The following is a 23,210-nucleotide window of genomic DNA, read 5'->3' as shown; positions in this document are numbered from 1 at the left end:
TTGTACTGGCAGCTGGGGGAGGATAGGGAAGAGATGAGCCTACTGCAGAAATGATTTCCAGAGCTACTTATGCTATTCATATGGGATAAGGCAAAAAGGGTCTGGGTCAAACTAACCCAGCAGATCACTTATATAGAGTAGATTAATTCTACAGTGTGCTCCAACAAGATGTAACTCTTTCTGCGTACTCTAGAAGCCATGGATACCCTAGCAAGTTCAAAATAATTTTGGACAAAACCAACTAACTCTTTTGCCATCAGACATGAAGTAAAAGTTTTTGGGCTGAGAAAGGTGAAAGTTGCACTTTATAGGAACACTTCATGGAAAATAGGAACTTATCAACTAAATCAGAGACTCATAGAAATTTTAGACTGAGCAAACTCTAAATACAGGGAAGCTGCATAACACAACCAAGGGATTTCAAGCACCCAATAGAGCAAGTTTTGAACATGAATTTGATCTGTCAATAAGCCAAAACTTCTTTGCAACACTCACTTGACTAATGCTCTTAGAAATGGATCCAAGGGTCAACAATAAGTGAATTGAGATGCTTTCTGACAGTAGACACCTGTTGCACTCACCTGTGTGGGCAACAGAGAGAAATATAACAGAGCATGAAGATTGTTGTAGGACTCATCCCCAAGTATTGCTTAGGCCAGAAAATCTAGGACTGTCATAGACAATAATATCAGCATGTCTTGGATAAAATGCCATCTCATGAGATTTCAAATATCACCATATGGCAATAGGGCAGCAGTGCTGATCTGTTAAAACTCGGGTTACATACACATCAGCTACTCAAACTCATCAGCACAGACAATGCTGATGAGTTTGAGTAGCTGATGTGTATGTAACACAGCAAGGTTTGAAGACCAAGGGGGAATTTTAACACCCCCCAGCTCTGGCCAGAAACAGAGCGGTTGAACAGTTAAAATGGAGCGGCTCCATTTCCTGCTCCATTCCCACTGATTTCCGATTTTAACACCGTTGGTTTTGGCAGCGGATGAGGCACCTGGCGGACTCGGGCAGGAGCCTCACGCGTAATGCTAATTCGGGTCCTATGGCGTAAATGGGACCCCAATGGAATTTTACCTGGGGTCTGAGCAGGTGCATTTCCTGCCCCCTTGCTCCCACCCAAAACTCACTCAGGGTTAAAATTGACCCGCAACAGTTAGAGTATATGTTAATCACATGGTGATGGAAACTGGGTGACTCTTCAAGATTTAATACTCAGGTGAACCATCAGCCATCAGTGAGACACATTCTGTATTATGCGTTAAGGTATAGAGATGTTTGGTGTAAATTAAAAAATGAGGCTTTTACTCTCTACATTGTCACCCACAAAACTCATAATAGACCTGTCAATAGATACCCAATAGTTAGGAAAAGTTCAAGAGTAAGGGATAAAGATTTAGAACACTGCTTTCACTTCTGAGATATGCCGGGAATGTCCTTGGAGCTGTAAGAGTTTATTCTTACAGCATTCTTGGAATAGCGACCTTGGCTAGGTGTGAATTTGACATTCTTAAAATACATTTGAGTTATTGCATTTTTCTCAACTTGGCATGCTCTTCTTTTACTCCAACTGGTGTCTTTTCAGTTCTGTTCCTGCCCATGAACTGCCCCATACAAATTGGAGGTGGAATGATCCCAACCGTGTAGGTGTATACAGAAAATCCAGTTACTTATGTTGACAAAACACTTGGTAAATCTCAAGAATCAAAGAATGGCTAATAATTAGTGAAATGCATCCTTTACATCTGTGAACTAGCAGGGAGACTTCCACTTTACATCCCTATTTAAACTTAATTACTGTCCATGACATGTCGTTTGGCAGAGCTGTTCTGGCATCTGTTGTGGCTCCTAAAGAGAGAAATTCCCCCTAATGCTAAAAGGTATTGTTTTGAAAGATGTTTTCCTCAACAGAGATATATTGGTTCTCATTGTTTGACTGAAACTTTTCTCCTTGTACCAACTTTCTGAAATTCCTCCCTTGTGTTTTATATATTTATGTTTCTACAAGTCCTTGGTTTCAAAAAGAAAAGAACTTGCATTTATGTAGCACCTTTTATGATCTCAGGATGTCCCAAAGCGCTTCATTTCCCTACATTACAACAGGATGTCCCAAAGCAGTCACTGTTGTAATGTAGGGAAATGCGGTAGCCAATTTGAGCACAGCAAGGTCCCACAAACAACAATGTGATAATGACCATATAATGTTTTACTGATGTTGGTTGGATAAATATTGGCCACGACACAAGGAGAACTCCCCTGCTCTTTTTTGAAAACTAGTATAGCCAGAGAGAACTTTTATATCCACTGGAGAGGGCAGAAGGGGCCTTATAATTTGTGAAGCAAAAGATAATGTGTAGGTTCAGAGCAATAGAAAATGATGACTGTATATTTAAACCAGCCATAATGGGAGTTCTCATGCAGTCCTTAGGATTTCCATGTGAGGAGACATTCAATGCACAGAAGAATAAGTAGATCTTATAATATTAGGTCTTTGATTAATGTGTTAAATCAAAAACTCCACTAACTGAAAAAAGGGCTCAGTTTGCACTCTTCCAGCATGAATAACAATTATTTGTCTTCACTGAAAACTGAGACCCATTGAGTTTTTGCAGTACATATCTAAAGACAGTACAGCTATCGCAAGAACTGTTAGTTTAGAGCATCTAGATATTATTATCCTAGGGACAAATGCCAGTGAGATCAGAGTTATTATTTCTAATTAAATAGCTCTAAGCTGTTGTGCATCCCTAACATAGAAGGGATAAAGTAATATTTGATAAGTTTCTAAACCTTTGCCTACTGAATTTCCAAATTTGCATTTAATCTAAGTGGTAGATTAGTCTCAGGGCACGCTTTAATATCTGTAACCTTTATTTGGTACTTCTGTTGGATAGATTCAATAGTAAATAATACAACATTCAAATGTCTTCTTAACTCATACTTTGAGAACAGTTATAATACTTATATTCTGAGTAGGGTAAAGAAGCAGAATTCATATGACTCTAAACATAAAAAGATGATTGTGTTGTTTATACAAATGTATAGTGTCTACTTGCCAATCTTACCAATTCAAGCAATGGGGGAAACCACCTTTCAGTACCTTGAAAATAAAATATTTTATTTGTGTATCGAGAGCAAGAAAAGACCATCAGTCTCATATGTCCTCACCCTCATCTTTGACAGATTTCACTTCCAAGGAGGGACAAAATACCAGAGGGATCGGACGGAAGGGGCCTTGCATGGGTTGACAGCAAGTCAAAGTATTTTTATGGGGTCAGGAGGGTAGTCCCCATAATCTCTAAGTTCTAAATGATCATTTATAATATCCCTGATGATACTTTCCATCGTCTTTCCTGCAACTGAGGTTAGATTCACTGGACTGTACTTATCCAGATTTGACTTTAATCCCTTTTTTTGAATAAGGAGGGCACATGTGCTTTGCTTAATCATCTAACACTACCCCACATCTCAGCAAGCTATTGAAAATATCTACCAGGGAACCATTACAAGACTTCCATCATTTCTTTTCACACTCTCGGATAAATTATGTCCAACATTTTCTTTCCTGGAGTCCTTTTAATTTAACTAGCACCTGGCCCTTCGTTATCCTGTTTAGTCATATCTAATTGGCAAGGGACAGATCCAACTATGTCATAGTTAAAAACAGAATAACGTATCTGTTCAGCTTTTCTGCAGTGCCTTTGTCATCATTTATAAATGTCCCCAAGTCACCCTGCAATGGTCTTATTTGTTCCCTGACTGACCCTTGACTCCTAAAAATGTTTTTCCCCATTTCTACTCTCCTCTAGATTCAGATGTTGCCCTTCTGATACCTTTTTAGTCAATGATAAAGAAAGAACCTACATTTAATTCAATGCCTTATGTCCCTGACTGCTTCACTGCCAATTAATTATTTTTGAAGTCACTGTTCGTTATATGAGCAAATGCAGCAACCATTTTATACACAGCAAGGTCCCACAAATGAAACGAATCACCAATTAATCTGTTTTATATTTGCGTTGCATGTTTGCAAGGATACCAGAAGAACTCTCTGCTCCCATGCGGTCCTTTGCAGCCACCTGAACGGGCAGGGGCACCCTCAGTTTAACATCTCATCTGAAAGTATTTCTGACACTCCCTCAGTACTGAACTGGAGTGTCAGCCTATTGTGTGGTCAAGCTCTAGAATAGGGTTTGAACCCAACAACCTTCTGCCTCAGAGGCAAAGGTGCCACTAACTGTCTTCCAGAGATTCAAACTCCAAACCTTTCCATAAGAATGTATATATGATAGTTAACATTTTGTCTTTGGATAGTGTCCTTTACTCCTTAGAGAGGTCTTGTAAGAAACACATGGATAATCGTACCACCTTTATATTGAAAGAGTTAGCATTATGTATAGTCACACCATGTTCATTAAAAAAGGAGCAGGCTTTTGTGTGGAAACAATTACTAGATCCCATTGTTCTGAAGCCAGAAATGTTCTCCCATAGTGTTGATACAATACTTGTTTCCTCATACAACTGCATTGGTCATTAAGGTTTTTGAAAAATGGGTCACTAACATTAGCTTTTTTCTGATAGACAAGGGCTTCTATTGTAAGCACTCTCAGATTTTCATCATGTTTAGTCCTGTAGTTACACATGAATAAAAATGTAACCAATGATTCTGAAACATCCTCAGTCATTGGTTTGGCATCTTCCCTACAGAAATAGATAGACACAAATTGATGTAATGCCACTTGGTTAGTACAATTCATCATTCAGAAGAAGAAAGGCCAGTGGTCTCCTCAGGTCTTCTCATCTGAACTGACAGAAGCTAATTATTGCCAACCTTTAACTTGCAATCTGCAATTATAATCACAGTTCAATTTCTCTGCATTTATAACTTTGAGTATATTTGTCACAAAATTTTATTTCTCCAAAGTCTCTGGACTCAGATTGCTTTCTGTACCTGCTTGAACAGTCTGACCATGTGACCCAACCACATCTAAGTGCATGTCATCGATCCTTCCTACTTGATTTTTCCAATCCTGTCACATTCACCCTCAAAGAAATCCATCATCTCACATCTTTATGAACATTTTAGTTATTCTAGAATGTCCCAGTAGTCATAGGCCTGCTTTATTCTTAGTTGGTTCCCTACTGTTTGGATCTGTCTCCTTATCTGAGGTTATGTTAGTCACTTAATTATATAAATCCTGTGCAGAAATGGAGAACGTGTCAAGCTCATAATGATGGTAATGTTGATAAATACTTCATATTCTAAGTAACACATGTACCTTGACTTTTTTTAGTAAAAATTATTACAGTTGATTAAAAATGTATACTCATACTGCTTGTTAATAGTACTGTTTTAATTTCTACTTTTAATGCAATTTAATATTCTTGTCTGAAGCAGTCCAGTATGGTGCAAGACAAAATTCTCAATCAGGATACCAGATACCAGTACAAATCCAAGTTTTTTTTTCTGACATTTACACTCAAGTTTTCCCTGGGGGGACAATTTTCACACTCAAGTTTTCCTTAGGGGGACAATTTCAGGCATCTTGGGAAGAGGGGAAACTGACCAAGGAAGACCATTTCCTGTATTGCCCAAGCATGTCTCCTAGCAGGGTCAAATGAATCAGCATTGGTCTATGTTTGTCTACTGGGCCATCTTACTGTTCCAGGAGGAACACAATGGGTAGCTAACAAGTACTAGTGAGTTCAAAAGGAGAAATGACAACATCAAAAATAAATGTTGCTTTCCACAAGCGCCTTGGGATTTTTTTACTACGTTAAAGGCGTTATATAAATGCAAGTTGTTGTTATCTCACAAAAGCAATGAATACATTATTTTATCGAAAAATATGAAGCTTGTGCAGAACTGGTCTTTGTATAATTTGCTTCATTATTACATTATCTTCTTTTTCTTCTCTTCCGTGCTATTCTTTTACATCCCGCAGAACATGCTCTGGGTTGTTTCCGTAACAAAGACCCCATTTTCATGAGTAGGATAGTAGCCTGACCAGGGGAACCAGTTAGATGCAATGGTGGGGAGTCACCACTCCACTCCCATCGGATGCAAGTACCCCGCTGGTTATCAACCCAGTATTCAGAGACCGGACCCCTTGCCTCTACTCGCTGGGGCAGTCTGGAGTGGGGCTCGAACCTACTGACTCAGAGGTGGGAATGCTACCACTGCGGTGAGGAGAAAATTTTTCTCTCAGAGGGTCGTGAGTCTGTGGAACTCCCTTCCCCAGAGAGTGGTGGAGGCAGGGTCATTGAATATTTTTAAGGCTGAGTTAGATAGATTCCTGATTAACAAGGGTGTCAAAGGTTTTAGTAGGTAGTCAGGAAATTATGGTTGAGGTCACAATCAGATCAGCCATGATCTTATCAAATGGCAGTGCAGGCTCGAGGGGCCGAATAGCCTACTCCTGCTCTTAATTCGTATGCTCGTGGGCAGATCATTGAATATTTTTAAGGCTGAGTTAGATAGATTCCTGATTAACAGGGGAGTCAAAGGGTTTAGTAGGTAGGCAGGAAAGTAGGGTTGAGGTCACAATCAGATCAGCCATGATTTTATCAAATGGCAGAGCAGGCTCGAGGGGCCGAATGGCCTACTCCTGCTCTTAATTCGTATGTTCGTACGTTCACTGAGCCAAGGCTCACTCCATTAATACATCAGTAATAAATAATATTTTACATAAAATATAAGATTTCTGGTCGATCTCCTGTGGCGCTGCACATGGGGAGTCGTGACCAAGAGTTTCTCTGCAGTACCAGGCTGAGAAACCAGGAAATACACTACAGTGCCATCACTGGTGGGAAGGTGTAATTACAATGTGACAACTTTACATAAGCAGTTTCCATTATACTTAGGGACATGGGAATTTATAATGGGAAAAGTTGACAGAAAGTATGTGCAGACATGAGCTTTGCAATATATTATATAGTGATGCCCAGTACAAATAATTTGTTGATGCTCTTGTTTCCTAGTGTTTTACGTTCAGCACAGTGATTGAGGAGCTTCGTGTTTCACTTCGGTGTCACAAAAAACTGAACAAAAATTCCAGAAGCGGAAGAAAATATGGGCTGTCAAGCATCCTTACGTGTCATCAAAGGCGCATTATACGAAGAGAGACAATAACATGAAGTCGACAACTGCACTCTTGACAGATAAGACTCCTTGATGCTATCTGCAATTATACTGTTTACCTCATGGACAATGTTATGGACTATTGAACTTACAGAAAACATAATGTTGGGATTGAGAAACTCTTTATACTGATTTTTTTTCTAAATAACCAAATGAAGAAAATGTGAAAAATGTGATCAATCCTTTTTTTGCCATTTGCAAAAGTGGGATTTTAACTGAAATTTGCATATAAAGGGTCACTGTAATGGACAGCTTAGTTTCCTGGAAGTACCTTCATAGCACTAGAAGCCACTATAAGAATAGACATTTCCCCTTGGTGCTTTAATGTTCAACTAAACGAGTTTATTGAAGTCTAAATGGTGAAACATCATAAAGATCACATTCTCCTCTTGCCTAATCATTGCTGCCCCGTTACAGTTGCTGCAGATCTTCTAATAAACAACAAGGTTTAACAAGAGTTTAATTGATACAATTTCCTGTAACTCACTCCACTTATTCAATCAATCCTACAAAATCCTGGAACGACAGATCCTTGTTCTCCATTATGATGTTTGCTAGCTGCAAGCTCTTTCTTTTTCACCCTAAGGAGAATGGTCTGGATACTCACTGCCTTGGTTTGGAGGCTGACGTCGCCCCACAGACGGTTCTGTTGGAAACCCTACTTTGTGGTAGCCAGGTTCAGTAGTTCATTGGACTTTACTTAATGGTGGGAACTTGTAAACAGTGTACAAGCGAACTACAGATTCACCCACCTACTCCGCGTAATCAATGATTCTTATGTTTAGATGCATAGGAGTTCAGAGGGGCTAGGAATGATCAGTTTTGAGTTTTGGTGTTTCTGCCATTTAAGCCTTGATTTATTCTGTTTTTATTTGTTTCCTGAATAAAACATTGACGACTTTTCAAGGATCTGGTTGTGCTATTTTAATATGGTCAGACAATTCTTTTTGTGAATTAGCATCATAGAATAATACAACACAGATGGAGGCTCTTCATTGAACACTTAATTAAACAAAACAAACGTTAACATTGACTATATATTGAAAGAGGTCACTATGCTGCCTCACTTCCCTCACAATAACTGAAAAGAATTGGAAAAGACTATTTTTTATAAGGAAAGTAGGAAGATACCTGCATATATAATAAATAATGGCCAGCGTCAGGTAGCCCGAATTGTTTTCAGGTTCAGACCTTACTTCAATGTAGTCAGTGAGATGTGGGCATTAACGGGTGCTCCACTGCTGCTTGCCGGTAGTGGGAGGATAGGAAATTACCCAACTCCTACACTGAGCCAGCCAGCAGGTCATGTGGGGGGAGGGGGGGCTCTTCCTGGCCCCCCAAAAATTTCTGGGCCTTTTGTGGGGTGGCCACTCACTGCCTGGTACAAACGTGCAGAATGTGCGCAGTGCAAGCTCTGTCCATTTGTAAGTGAAAATTGCAAACAGTGTAGGACATGATTTGCATATGCAAGCAGCCTTCCACCAAACCAGGAAGGTCTGTTGCTCGCCCATTTAGAGGCCCGCCCGAAAATTGCACCAAGCGGGCCTTGGGCGCCAATGGGGCAGCTGAAATCCCTCCTCCCACCTCCCCACCTCTCCTGCCCCTCCCACCATATTCAATGTTTTTCTAGGGCTATCAATTAATCGTAGTTAACTTCTGTGATTAAGACCTTAATTTTTATGGTGATTAATTTTTTTTTTAACAGGCATTAATTGCAGAGGTTACGCGGAGATACCTTAGAACTTTCAGTCCATCTTGCAATTCCTCACCATAAGCTTCCTCGCATTTGCAGTCATTATGTCCTGTGGATGTGCTAACATTCTCACGATTCTGCACACGCAGACGTCATGTTCTGCGCACTTGCGGCCATTATGTCCTTCTGCGCCTGGGCGCTGTTGCTAGGCTGAGGCCAACAGTATCTGTCAGTGGTGTTCGTCATACAGCCTGAGGCCAACAGCAGGCCTGCTGCTTCATGGATCCCCATTTATGACCTGCTGGTTAGAGTCTTGCCATTGTTCGGATTTAAAGCTGTTCCTGCTCTATTTTACTCTCTGGATAGCATCAGAAATAAAACAAACTTGAAATCATTGTTGTAATTGTCTCAATTAAATGGCAATTAAAACCCAGATTAACCAAGATTAAAATCTGTAATCGTGAGATTAATCACAATAAAAAAAATTTAATTGCTTGACAGGCCTAATTTGTTCAGGTGAGAAATGGTCGGCTGTCAGTTGCAAATCATCCCTTCTAGTCTCTCATTAACTTTTTATTTCTCTATCAGTCAGTAAATTTCCATTCCTGAGCAACATTTACCAGCATGTTGAAAATTCATCACAAAAACAATTGTTTTTTTACCATGTTACATTTTTGGAGTTTTGCACCAGATATTTTCCTTGGGTTCAGTGTAATTGACAATCCCATAGACAGACCTCATGTCCTCTACAAATCAGTGTGCCTTTACCTGCCCAATAGTGTAGCAAGATGTAGAGGTTGTACAGAGAACCCCTTGTCACTGTTCTCTGGTTTACTGGAATATATCTTGTGCCACCATATGATCTCCTCACCCTCAGTAGGCAGATGAGTGTACATGCTATCAGGCTATAAACCACTAGACTTAATTTATTGAACATTAAACAGGTAAATAAATAGCACTCAGTAGAAACAGTATATTTACAATAACTGCAAGCTTTGCTTTTCCCAATAAAAATGTCTAAAACAGGACTCTTCTCTTCCATTGATCCTCAGCATTATGCTGTCATCTGAAAAATGGTTGCTTATTTCTTATGTAGCTTTCTGCTATCATGGTCCTAATGCTGCTGGTTTCAGACTGACTGTTGTCTGGTTGTAATACAGCCAAGATATATGCTCCAGATTTATTTGAAGATATCTGGGAACAAAAAGAATTCAAAACTGCATTCCTCTTAATGAAGTTAGATGGTCAGCCATTCACAGGATTCAAAATATCCTTTGCCTACACAAGTACAACTACCAAACAAACTTGTACTGTAAACAGCCCCACTGGACATTTGTAATTAACGACGATCAACGACAACGGCACCAATCAACATATGCATATCAAAGACTTCTTTAATCACCCATTGTCCCTGACTTATCAGCTAGTCTGGGGGTGTGTATTGTCTGAAGTCCTGCAGACACAGCTAACACAAACCAATTTTAACCCTGTGCATGCTGTGACCAGCAAAAAAGAATCCAAACCTATAACTTGCATTTATATAGTACCTTTAACGTAGAAAAGCATCCCAAGGTGCTTCGCAGAAGTGTAATCACACAAAAATTGGTGCTTAGCAAAAAAAAAGGAGCTATTAGGGAGGGTGACCAAAAGTTTGTTCAAAGAGGTAGGTTTTAAGGAGGGTTTAAAAGAATAATAGGTAAAATCTTACTTAAACTATCTCAGCTAAAAGAAAAATCACATTACCCTATTTGAAGCCATCAGCATTTGAGTTAGAACATTTAGAGACAAAGATCTAAAAGACAGAATGGGGGAAACATGACCCTGAAATTTGGTGGGTTTCTTTATTCGTTCATGGGATGTGGGCGTCGCTGGCAAGGCCAGCATTTATTGCCCATCCCTAATTGTCCTGGAGAAGGTGGTGGTGAGCCGCCTTTTTGACCTCCTGCAGTCCGTGTGGTGAAGGTTCTCCCACAGTGCCGTTAGGAAGGGAGTTCCAGGATTTTGACCCAGCGACGTTGAAGAAACGGCGATATATTTCCAAGTCGGGATGGTGTGTGACTTGGAGGGGAACGTGCAGGTGGTGTTGTTCCCATGTGCCTGCTGTCCTTGTCCTTCTAGGTGGTAGAGGTCGCGGGTTTGGGAGGTGCAGTCAAAGAAACCTTGGTGAGTTGCTGCAGTGCATCCTGTGGATGGTACACACTGCAGCCACCGTGCGCCGGTGGTAAAGGGAGTGAATGTTTTGGGTGGTGGATGAGGTGCCAATCAAGCGGGCTGCTTTGTCCTGGATGGTGTCGAGCTTCTTGAGTGTTGTTGGAGCTGAACTCATCCAGGCAAGTGGAGAGTATTCCATCACACTCCTGACTTGTGCCTTGTAGATGGTGGAGAGGCTTTGGGAAGTCTGGAGGAGAGTCACTCGCCACAGAATACCCAGCCTCTGACCGGCTCTTGTAGCCACAGTATTTATATGGCTGGTCCAGTTAAGTTTCTGGTCAATGGTGACCCCCAGGATGTTGATGGTTGGGGATTCGGCAATGGTAATGCCATTGAATGTCAAGGGGAGGTGGTTAGACTCTGTCTTGTTGGAGAAGGTCATTGCCTGGCACTTGTCTGGCACGAATTTAACTTGCCACTTATCAGCCCAAGCCTGGATGTTGTCCGGGTCTTGTGTCATGCGGGCACGGACTGCTTCATTATCTGAGGGGTTGCGAATGGAACTGAACACTGAGCAAGCATCAGCAAACATCCCCATTTCTGACCTTATGTTGGAGGGAAGGTCATTGATGAAGCAGCTGAAGATGGTTTATTACACATCCTAACATAGTTGGGGAAAGCTGGATAGTTACACTCCTGTGATGATGTGATGACAATGATGGAACACTCCCACCACTTTAAACAGGAAAGCACTCTTTTTCCCCTCTTTTCCACATATTATTCTTAGTTATTTGCTGTTTGCTTACATAGTATCTTAGATTAATACAGTTTTGATTGTGAGTCCTAGGTTCCTAATCATTAATATGGTTTTGATTGTGATTCCTATGTACCCTGCCACAGTTCCAGTCTTACAAACTTTTTCTTTGATAATATCTGGAGTAATTTTCTTTTTACAACCTTATCAAAGGTTCTTATTATCAGAAGTTTCTTGCTTCAAAACCAATGATTACATATCATATGACATAAGGTTGCTACTATTGCAGAATAGCCATAGCTAATTTAGTGTTGCAAATGAATGTAAGATTCACTGTGAAAAATGCAGTGCCAGTAATTTAGGGTAAGAGCAAACCAATAGGTTGGTTGGTGCCACTGGAGATGAATGTTTCGGGAGCCCAGCCAAATATCACTGCATTTATCCAATACGGAGCATGCCAAGCTAAGTCCGCAGTTCAGCTTCCTTCCAAGTGGCTGGCTGTGTTTCCAGTTTTGTCAGCACTATGGTGGCCAAACGCTACTGATGATGCTTCAAATGCATTCCAAGCAATATATCAGAATTTTGCATATTTTAACTAGGTGAGACTTCAAGTTGATGTTTGTTACTACAGCAACAGTTAATACACAATAATAAAACTGGTCATGCTCAGCTTAAGCAGACTTTGATCTCTACACTGAGCGTGGCATAACTGTCTGATCTCTGTTACAGATGGCATCAGCTTATTTGGGCAACACTTTAGCACACAGCTGTAGTCCTAACTTTTGATATTTACTAGCTAGATTAATATGTAACCTCTGACCATTGTGAATGCCAACTCCCCCTCTCCCCCCCCCCCCACCCCAACTTGGAACAGAAAGTTTACATTTATTCATTTGATCTCTGCTTATTCAGTAAAATCAGAATCATAGAATGTCACAGCTCAGAGAAAGGTCATTTGCCATATGGAGAGGTGAAGATTAGTTGCCAAGGAGCCCTGGCAAAATTGAAGTCATTGGGTGGTCAAAGAGAAAACTCTCCAGTGACTCAAGTCATCCCTGACATAAAGGAAGATGATTGTGATTGTTGGAGGCCAGTCATCGCAGCCCAAGGACATCGCTGCAGAAGTTCCTCGGGGAATAACCCAAGCATCTTAAATTACTTTGTCAATGACCTTCCTTCCATCATAAGATCATGAGTGGGGCTGTTCAATGATGATTCTACAATGTTCAGCTCTGTTCGCAAATCCTCCGATAATGAAGCAACCCATACCAGCATAGTGCAGGACCTGAATAACAGAATGACAACTGGCAGGTAATATTTGTTCCAGATAAGTGCCAGGTAATGACCATCTCAAACAAAAGAAAGCCCAGCCATCTGTCCTTGACCTTCAACTGCACCACCACTACTGAATTTCCTACCATAAGCATCTTGGGGGTCACCACTGATTAGAAGCTTAACTAGACCAGCCATATCATCAACATGACTACAAGGGCAGGGCAGAGGCTGGGTACTCAGTGATGAGCAGCTCACCTCCTGACCCCTAAAAAGCTAACCGCATAATAAGACAACTCAGAAGTGTAATGGAATACTCACCACATGCCTGGATAAGTGCAGCCTCAACAACACTCAAGCAGCTTGATATCATCAAGAACTGAACAGTTCACTTGATCGGTGCCCCTTCCCACCACCAGTACACTGTGGCTGCAATATGCACGACAGCAATTCACCAAGCTTACCTCAACGGCACCTTCCTCCCCTGCGACCTCTACCACCAAGACAGTCAAGGACAGCAATATCATGGGGACAGCATCAGTCCGCGTTGGTGTTTTTTCCATTTCCAAAACTGCACACAATATTCCAACTGAATCCGAGCTAAGGCCTTGTAAAAGTTTAATATTAGTTCCTTGCTATTGTATTCTAGTCTTTTAAATACAAAACCAAACTTTATCTACTTGCGCTGCCACCTTTAATGACTTGGGTATCTGCACACCTAGGTCCTTCTGCTCCTCTACTGCATTTAAAATCTTATCACTTAAAGTGCATTTCCTTTCCCTATTCTTACTTTCAAAATGTACTACTTTGCATTTTTCCACATTGAACCACATCTGGCATCTAGCTACCCATCAGCCAAGCTCTTCCAGTACAGTTACAACACTAGCATTTACCCGACAATGTGGAAAATTGCCCAGGAATGTCCTGTCCACAAAAAGCAGGACAAATCCAATCCGGTCAATTACCGCCCCATCAGTCTACTCTCAATCATCAGCAAAGTGATGGAAGGTGTCATCGACAGTGCTATCAAGCGGCACTTACTCACCAATAACCTGCTCACCGATGCTCAGTTTGGGTTCCGCCAGGACCACTCGGCTCGAGACCTCATTACAGCCTTGGTCCAAACATGGACACAAGAGCTGAATTCCAGAGGTGAGGTGAGTGTGACTGCGTTTAACATTGAGGTAGCATTTGACCGAGTTTGGCACCAAGGAGCCCGAGTAAAATTGAAGTCAATGGGAATCAAGGGGAAAGCTTTCCAGTGGCTGGAGCCATACCTAGCACATAGGAAGATGGTGTGGTTGTTGGAGGCCAATCATCTCAGCACCAGGACGTTGCTGCAGGAGTTCCTCAGGGCAGTGTCCTAGGCCCAACCATCTTCAGCTGCTTCATCAATGACCTTCCCTCCATCATAAGGTCAGAAATGGGGATGTTCGCTGATGACTGCACAGTGTTCAGTTCCATTCGCAACCCCTCAAATAATGAAGCAGTCCGAGCCTGCATGCAGCAAGACCTGGACAACATCCAGGCCTGGGCTGATAAATGGCAAGTAACATTCGTGCCATACAAGTGTCAGGCAATTACCATCTCCAACAAGAGAGAGTCTAACCACCTACCCTTGACATTCAACGGCGTTACCATCACCGAATCCCCCACCATCAACATCCTGGAGGTCACCATTGACCAGAAACTTAACTGGACCAGCCACATAAATACTGTGGCTACAAAAGCAGTTCAGAGGCTGGGTATTCTGTGGCGAGTGACTCATCTCTTGACTCCCCAAAGACTTTCCACCATCTACAAGGCACAAGTCAGGAGTGTGACGGAATACTCTCCACTTGCCTGGATGAGTACAGCTCCAACAACACTCAAGAAGCTCGACACCATCCAGGACAAAGCAGCCCGCTTGATTGGCACCCCATCCACCACCCTAAACATTCACTCCCTTTACCACCGGCGCACAGTGGCTGCAGTGCGTACCATCCACAGGATGCACTGCAGCAATTCGCCAAGGCTTCTTCGACAGCACTCCCAAACCCGCGACCTCTACCACCAAAAAGAACAAGAGCAGCAGGCACATGGGAACAACACCACCTGCACGTTCCTCTCCAAGTCACACACCATCCCGACTTGGAAATATATCGCTGTTCCTTCATCCTCGCTGGGTCAAAATCCTGGAACTCCCTTCCTAACAGCACTGTGGGAGAACCTTCACCACACAGACTGCAGCGGTTCAAGAAGGCGGCTCACCATCACCTTCTCAAGGACAATTAGGGGTGGGCAATAAATGCAGGCCTTGCCAGTGACGCTCACATCCCATGAACGAATTTTTTTTTAAAATCCTGTATCCTATCAAATGTCATCTTGGCTCAGTGGTAGCATCCTCCCCTCTGAGTTAGAAAGTCATGAGATCAAAGCCCACTCCAGAGACTTGAGCACATAATGTAGATTGACACTTCAGCCCAATATTGATGGAATGCAACTTTGTTGGATGTGCTGTTTTTCAGATGCGACATTAAACCGAGCTCTCCTCTACCTATTCAGGTCATTATAAAAAATCTCATGGCACTATTCAAGAAGGAGCGTTGAGAATTCTCCTGGCATCCTAGCCAACATTTCTCCCTCGAGCAACATCATCAAAAGCAAATTATCGGGTCATTGATCTCATTGCTGTTTGTGAAACTTTGCTATGTGCATATTTGCTTCTATACTGACCTACCAAACAACAGTGACTGCACTTCAAAAAGCAGCAATTTGTTGGCTGTAAAGCATTTTGGGAAATCCTGACGATGTGAAAAGCACAATATAAATGCAATATCTTTCTATCTATGACCTCTTGTGGTCTTTCACAATCCGTCACAATTAGCCATAACTCCCAGCAAATTTCAATATTGTTCTGTCCATTCCTAAATTCCGATCATTTATGTAAATATTAAATTAAGAGCAGCCACAATACGAATACCTGTGAACACCATTCACCACAACTTTTCAAAAAAATTTCCTTTAATCCATAGTCTTTGCTTTCTTCCATCCAACCATCTCTCTATCCACATGGCCACAATCCCTTTAATTACATGTACTGATATATTTGCTAGAAGTCCTTTATATGGTAGCTGATCAAATGCTTCTTGAAAATCCAAATAAACTACATCCACTGCATTTCTTTCCTATATCCTCTTTGTTTGTTTCTTGAAAGAATAGTATACAGTTGATGAAGTACAGCCATCTTTTTAGAATTCCATGCTGACGGACCATAATTAACTCACATTTCTCCAGGGGCTTAGTAATTTCAACCATTTAGACTCTAAAGATCTGCACTCTTAGTGGCACACCCCTGGTGTAAGTCTGCCAGGAGTGCAGCCGAGGGGCCAAACAGCGATAAAGGAGCCAGATACAGTGGGAATTTCCTCATCCCCGGTCTCTATTCTGTCAAGTAGTCTGTACGCCAGGAAGAACCAAACATATCATCATCCATCTTCAGCCAGAAATGCCGAGTGGATGATCCATCTCGGTCTCCTCCCGATATCCCCACCATCACAGAAGCCAGTCTTCAGCCAATTCGATTCACTCCAAGTGATATTAAGAAATAGCTGAGTGCACTGGATACAGCAAAGGCTATGGGCCCCGACAACATCCCGGCTGTAGTGCTGAAGACTTGTGCTCCAAAACGAGCTGCACCTCTAGCCAAGCTGTTCCAGTACAGCTACAACACTGGCATCTACCCGACAATGTGGAAAATTGCCCAGGTATGTCCTGTTCACAAAAAGCAGGACAAATCCAATCCAGCCAATTACCGCCCCATCAGTCTACTCTCAATCATCAGCAAAGTGATGGAAGGTGTCGTCAACAGTGCTATCAAGCGGCACTTACTCACCAATAACCTGCTCACCAATGCTCAGTTTGGGTTCCGCCAGGACCATTCGGCTCCAGACCTCATTACAGCCTTGGTCCAAACATGGACAAAAGAGCTGAATTCCAGAGGTGAGGTGAGAGTGACTGCGTTTGACATCAAGGCAGCATTTGACCGAGTGTGGCACCAAGGAGCCCTAGTAATATTGAAGTCAATGGGAATCAGGGGGAAAACTCTCCAGTGGCTGGAGTCATACCTAGCACAAAGGAAGATGGTAGGGGTTGTTGGAGGCCAATCATCTCAGCCCCAGGACATTGCTGCAGGAGTTCCTCAGGGCAGTGTCCTAGGCCCAACCATCTTCAGCTGCTTCATCAATGACCTTCCCTCCATCATAAGGTCAGAAATGGGGATGTTCGCTGATGATTGCACAGTGTTCAGTTCCATTCGCGACCCCTCAAATAATGAAGCAGTCCGAGTCCGCATGCAGCAAGACCTGGACAACATCCAGGCTTGGGCTGATAAGTGTCAAGTAACATTCGTGCCAGACAAGTGCCAGGCAATGACCATCTCCAACAAGAGAGAGTCTAACCACCTACCCTTGACATTCAACGGCATTACCATCGCCAAATCCCCCACCATCAACATCCTGGGGGTCACCATTGACCAGAAGCTTAACTGGACCAGCCATATAAATACTGTGCTACAAGAGCAGGTCAGAGGCTGGGTATTCTGCGGCGAGTGACTCACCTCCTGACTCCCCAAAGCCTTTCCACCATCTACAAGGCACAAGTCAGGAGTGTGATGGAATACTCCCCACTTGCTTGGATGAGTGCAGCTCCAACAATACTCAAGAAGCTCGACACCATCCAAGATAAAGCAGCTAGCTTGATTGGCACCCCATCCACCACCCTAAACATTCACTCCCTTCACCACCGGCGCACAGTGGTTGCAGTGTGTACCATCCACAGGATGCACTGCAGCAACTCGCCAAGGCTTCTTCAACAGCACCTCCCAAACCTGTGACCTCTACCACCTAGAAGGACAAGAGCAGCAGGCACATGGGAACAACACCACCTGCACATTCCCCTCCAAGTCACACACCATCCCGACTTGGAAATATATCGCCGTTCCTTCATTGTCGCTGGGTCAAAATCCTGGAACTCCCTTCCTAACAGCACTATGGAAGAACCTTCCCCACACAGACTGCAGCGGTTCAAGAAGGTGGCTCACCACCACCTTCTCAAGGGCAATTAGGGATGGGCAATAAATGCCGGCCTCGACAGTGATGCCGTCATCTCATGAACGAATAAAAAATATATATTGACTCTCAGCCCCGCAGAGGTGGGGACCAAATAAAGTTGTCATCTTTTCCGGGAAACTGGCTCCCTTGTAAAGGGGGTTGATGAAGCCAGACAGCTTACTTTTTGGGCAGTGCTGGCAGCTTATCAAGAGATTGGCTGGGGTTGCATTTCTATCCCCCCACCCTCTTCTGGCAAATGCCTAAGATGCATCCATAGTGGGCCTCTGGCAAGATTTTCCTTTCCAAATAATTTTGGAAAATGATAGTCAGAGTCTCAGCTGTTTCTTCCCTATTTTCCCTCAGGATCCTCAGATGTCAACCATCAGATCCTGGTGTTTTGTGTACCTTAGGTTGAGTAACTTCTATCGTCCTATCGCTTGTTGGTCAGAAATCCCCGCTAACTGTTCTATTCCCATCTCGGGTTACTCTACAATCTCAATATCCACCTCATCTGTGAAAACTGAAGCAAAGTAATGTTTCTGGTATTCGCTCGCTCTCCACTACAACTTTGCCTCCTTCGTCTCCCTGCAGCCCTACCTCTACCTTGGCCATCATCTTACTACTAATGTGCCTATAGGAAGTCTTTTTATTGCCCTTTAGGTTTTGTCTTTGCTTCAGAATCCATTAGTATTTCAGTACTGATATTTCTGAATGTATTAGTGTTCAGCTTTTGTTTTGGTTGATGGCTCTTATATGCCATAGCACATTGCTTGTTCTCTATGCTTGGTTGTTCAGAGATATGTGAGAGAGGTTCAGTGACAGAGTGCCCTTTCCCCTTCCACAGTCTTAGCTTATTGATCTTCCAGAGCACAGCAGTAAAATTGCATGCACATAATCCCATCTTGTTATTCCCTGGCTCATGCATTGGAGCTCCAGTATCTTTGGGATGATACGTTAAACCAAGGCCCCCGTCTGCCCTCTCAGATGGACGTAAAAGATCCCATAGCACTATTTTGAAGAGCAGGGGAGATCTCCCCAGTGTCCTGGCCAATATTTATCCATCAACCAACATCACAAACAGATTATCTGGTCATCATCTCATTGCTGTTTGTAGGAACTTGCTGTGCGCAAATTGGCTGCTGTGTTTCCTACATTATAACAGTGACAACAGTTCAAAAGTACTTCAAAGTGCTTTGGGACCTCCTGAGGACGTGAAAGGCACTGTGTAAATTAAGTCTTTCTTCTTTCTTTCCAGTGTCCTGCAGCGCTACATACGTTGCTGTTATAAATACCATTTAACAATTTTAAAACACTGATGATGTCATTTTGCAGTTATCCCTTGAGCACATTTTCCTTTTCTACCAAAATGACAGAGTTTATTGATTTACATGAAATACAAACTGATGCTGAAAATACATTTCTGCCTTTTAGTGCAAAATTAGTTCGGCAAGCCTGTGCAAACTGACCCAGAAATGAAAACAACAGCTGACATTCAGCCTCACTGCCTTCCGACCTCCATACATTATGCCTGCCTATACATCTTTATGCACCTCAGTAAACTTACATTCTCTCAGCTAGATTTCGGAAATCTCTCCTTTACTCTCAAATCCCTTCTTTGCCTCAACTGAATGGAAAACATATCTCAGCTTAGAATAATTGAGAAGTAAATCTCTCTTTTTTGAAAATATTTGCTTTTTAATGAAATTCTCTTGATTTGTCTTACAATACTTGAAAAATTATTGCAATTCATCCAAAATGCTTAACATTATCCTGGGTTTGTTAAATTTATCTTTTTCAGAGAGCCTTAGAGAGAAATTCTGGGAACATTTTTTTTTCTCTGCTCTTGCATAGCTTTCTAAATATTCATAAGGCTTCAGATATGGCCAGAACCTACAAAAGAAATGATAGCATTTGATGTGTCAGTGACTACTCAGATTAAAGTGGAGAACAATATGATATTCTCGACCAGTATTAAATCACATGCTATACTGGTGTTAAATGTAATCTACCATCGTGGTTAAACTATGGAGACAATGCCAGTGAATTCATCTATTTCTGTACAAAGTGCTGATTATGTACTGTCATCAGCAGAAACAAGTTTAGATAAGTCCAATGGGCCTTGAGGATATCGATTTTACAGAACAGACACTGTCTGCTTACTTTCTATATACTTCCTTGCAATAATCTCCTGTTGTTGATCCCATCACTCCAGAAAAACAGATTCACATTTTATAACTGAACATTCTCTACTGTAGCCTTAGGGGTGACTAATCTATATCCCTTTTCTTTCTGTACATAGTTGATAGACTCACAATCTCAGCAATCTCGCTTCTTGCTGTGTCACATGTAGCGCCAATTTCTGTGCGATGCCACTTTAGCTTTCTCTAAATCCTCACAAAATGCTTAAATTCTTCAATAATGCAGCCATTTCTTAGTTTCTGCTCTTCCCAAAGTGTTTGTTGACAGGCCACAGTCAATTAAGGGCTGTGTTTTGAACAATTTTAGAATTTTTGAGGCCTGGGCGGCTCAGGGGGTTAGCAGGCTGCCCTTTCACCTCAGGGGTGAAAATTCGAATGCAGCCCAGAATGAAGGAAGAATGTTTCCTCTCTCTGACAGCTGCAAGACCTCTAACTGTCTTCACAGTGTTCCCATGTGATGTGAGCATGAACTAGACATACTTCAGCATAAAAAGCAAGAGGAGAAGGATGATTGATGAGGGAAATGGAAAAATCACACTGTGCAATGGGGATGCATTACGGAGTTGAAACACATTGGGGTTGAATTTCCGCAGGGGTCCCTCTGCCAATTGTCCGCCGTAACTTTGAGGTAAGATGCACAGAAGCTCCGGAGAAATGGCGTAAACACTGGGGATGTCCAGGGATCTTCCATCATGGTTACAGCCAATGGTAGGGAGATCCCTTGTGGAATTTCAACTCCACTGTTCCAGGAAAAGTACTCCCTACCCCGCCAGTGATATACCTAATGGGAAGTGAGTAACACTTATTTCAAAATGTTTAAAAATACTAGAACCCTCCACCTAGAGGAGCAGAAAATTACCCAATTTATCTTAAAATTGATCCAAAAAAGTACCTTGCGACTGTTTGGGAAGGAGGTGGGGGTGGGGGGAGTTGGTCAGAAGAAGTTTCCATAAAGTTCTGTTCGCCCCATGTTTCAAATCCGCGATTAATGTGACGGCATTGCTTATATACTAAAACAATCTGTTAAGATTTTCCGCAATCCCTTCAGTTGTTCCTGAAATTTCAACACCACTGATTTCAGCAAATGATCAGTTTGTGAAGAAATGCCTTCTCTCAGTTTTAACATAATGGAAACCCTGCAGGAAAAAAATGGAAATGGTTCAAAGTTGTGACACAAAAGAATTAACTTTTCACCAATGAGGCTGATATTTGCAACAGAATTAACTTTGATTTTTTTATTGGGCCAGAATTTGCTGTCAAAATAACGGTGAGGCTAATGGCACTCACTGTTATTTATGAGTAAATGGTACAGCAATTTCAGGCGAGGGGCATATGTACAGTTAAATGCGAATATCCAAAAGTTGCTGTCTGAGTTGAGCCGCTCTGCCATTAGCTTCGCGAAAACGGCGTCTCGCTGTCTGCCTCCCCATTGAAATGCATTGAATGGTGTGAAGTTGCTCTATTTGCACAGTGGATACAAACTAAACTCATCACAGAAAGTTAAGTCTTGTCCATTTCAGTCCTGGTACCCTTTTAACGATATGATAAGTGTTAATTACTGCCAATCAACTGCTCTGGCACTGAAAATTAACTATTACAAGTGTGGAGTCTTAGTCATTCAGGTTTTAATTGTTGGAGATTTTAAAAATGTCAATTTTAAAATTTAATTTTTTTTTACTTTTCCTTTCTGTCTCTTTTTTTTCTCTCTTAATCTAATCTTTCTTTCCTCTCTCTATTTCTCTTTCTGTACCTGATTTGATATTGAATTCACCCACTCTAATTTACACTTCCTCCTCAGTCCTTGCGCTATTAATTTCACAATCCTTCAATCTGATTGGTTAAGGAGATACACAGTTGTTTGCCCTGTTCACTCTGGTCCCAGATGCCCGGTTTCCCTCACTGCGCCATTATTAGCTCGCACTTTTACCAACTTGCCACGCAAAATACTTAATAACCTAAACGTGCAAGGATAAGTCTAACTAACGGCAGACACCATTAGACACCCTGCCATAGCAAATTATGCCCAATATGTTTGTTTAAAAAATGTTGCTTACCTGATCAGGACTAGGGAAAGGTCACTGAGCCTATAAGCCAACTGAATTGACGTGGATACTTGCTGAAGGACTGCTGAGTTTATGACAGCCTCTTTACCAGTGTGAATTTAGCACCCGAATAAAGCCAGAACTTTACAACTCAATGAAGTCATCACCACTCACTACTTTGTAGCGACGTAATTTTTGAAACAACGTGGATGAAGAGACTTTCCCTTTAAGAATCTTTTTTTTTGTTAGGTCAATCCTGAAGTGACCGCTCCTACGGGTGGGAAGAAGGCGGAGCAAGCTTTAATGGAAACAGTCGGAGGCCCGAATCATTTTCATGGCCTGGCCTCATTTGAATTCTATTGGCGAGCTGCTCATGCATTTGGAGCAGTTCACTGACCAGGGAGAGTGGGAAATCAGGCAGCACCTCCACGGATCCCAGCCAGTCTGGGTAGTTTAAGGGGGGGGGGGGGTTTGCGAGGGATGCTCACGAAGGGTTGTGCATTGGGGATAGGGGTGGAATTTTATGGGGTCAGGAGCAGACTGCAGCGGTCCCTTTAAGGACTCCTTGTTAGGCCGTTCTCTGCAAGTATCTATGAGTGGAGCGAGCGCAGTGCACACTCTGCCCATTGGTACTTCAAAGTTGCAACAGGATCCTATTAACGTCACAGGACCCCGATTTTCAGGGGCTAGTGAGGCTCCTACCTGGTTCCAATGGGATCCTGGGCCGGCCATTTGAAACGCCCCAATAAAATGGTGCCAAAATAGAGCAGCAAGCATTGAGCAACATTTTCATTGCGCTGCTGCCCAATCCTGTCCAACTGGAGAGGGAGGGAATTAAAATCAGCCCCACTATC

General features: G+C 42.3%; 1 protein-coding gene across 2 annotated transcripts in view; it reads left to right on the top strand.

Annotated features, from left to right (window-relative positions):
* Positions 1 to 9,252, top strand: part of LOC137327204 (glutamate receptor ionotropic, kainate 1-like) — a 297,693-nt gene extending 288,441 nt beyond the window's left edge. For both annotated transcript variants that reach the window (XM_067992767.1, XM_067992764.1), the window contains one exon: positions 6,997 to 9,252. In XM_067992767.1, the coding sequence (XP_067848868.1) occupies positions 6,997 to 7,152 (156 nt within the window). In that variant the 3' untranslated portion in view covers positions 7,153 to 9,252. The remainder of the gene's footprint in view (positions 1 to 6,996) is intronic.
* The last annotated feature ends 13,958 nt before the right edge of the window (positions 9,253 to 23,210 follow it).

This window comes from Heptranchias perlo, chromosome 11 (assembly GCF_035084215.1).
Source record: "Heptranchias perlo isolate sHepPer1 chromosome 11, sHepPer1.hap1, whole genome shotgun sequence".
NCBI classification, from domain to species: Eukaryota; Metazoa; Chordata; class Chondrichthyes; order Hexanchiformes; family Hexanchidae; genus Heptranchias; species Heptranchias perlo.
Note: the sequence above shows the minus strand (reverse complement) of the source record. Positions and strands in the feature narration are given on the sequence as shown.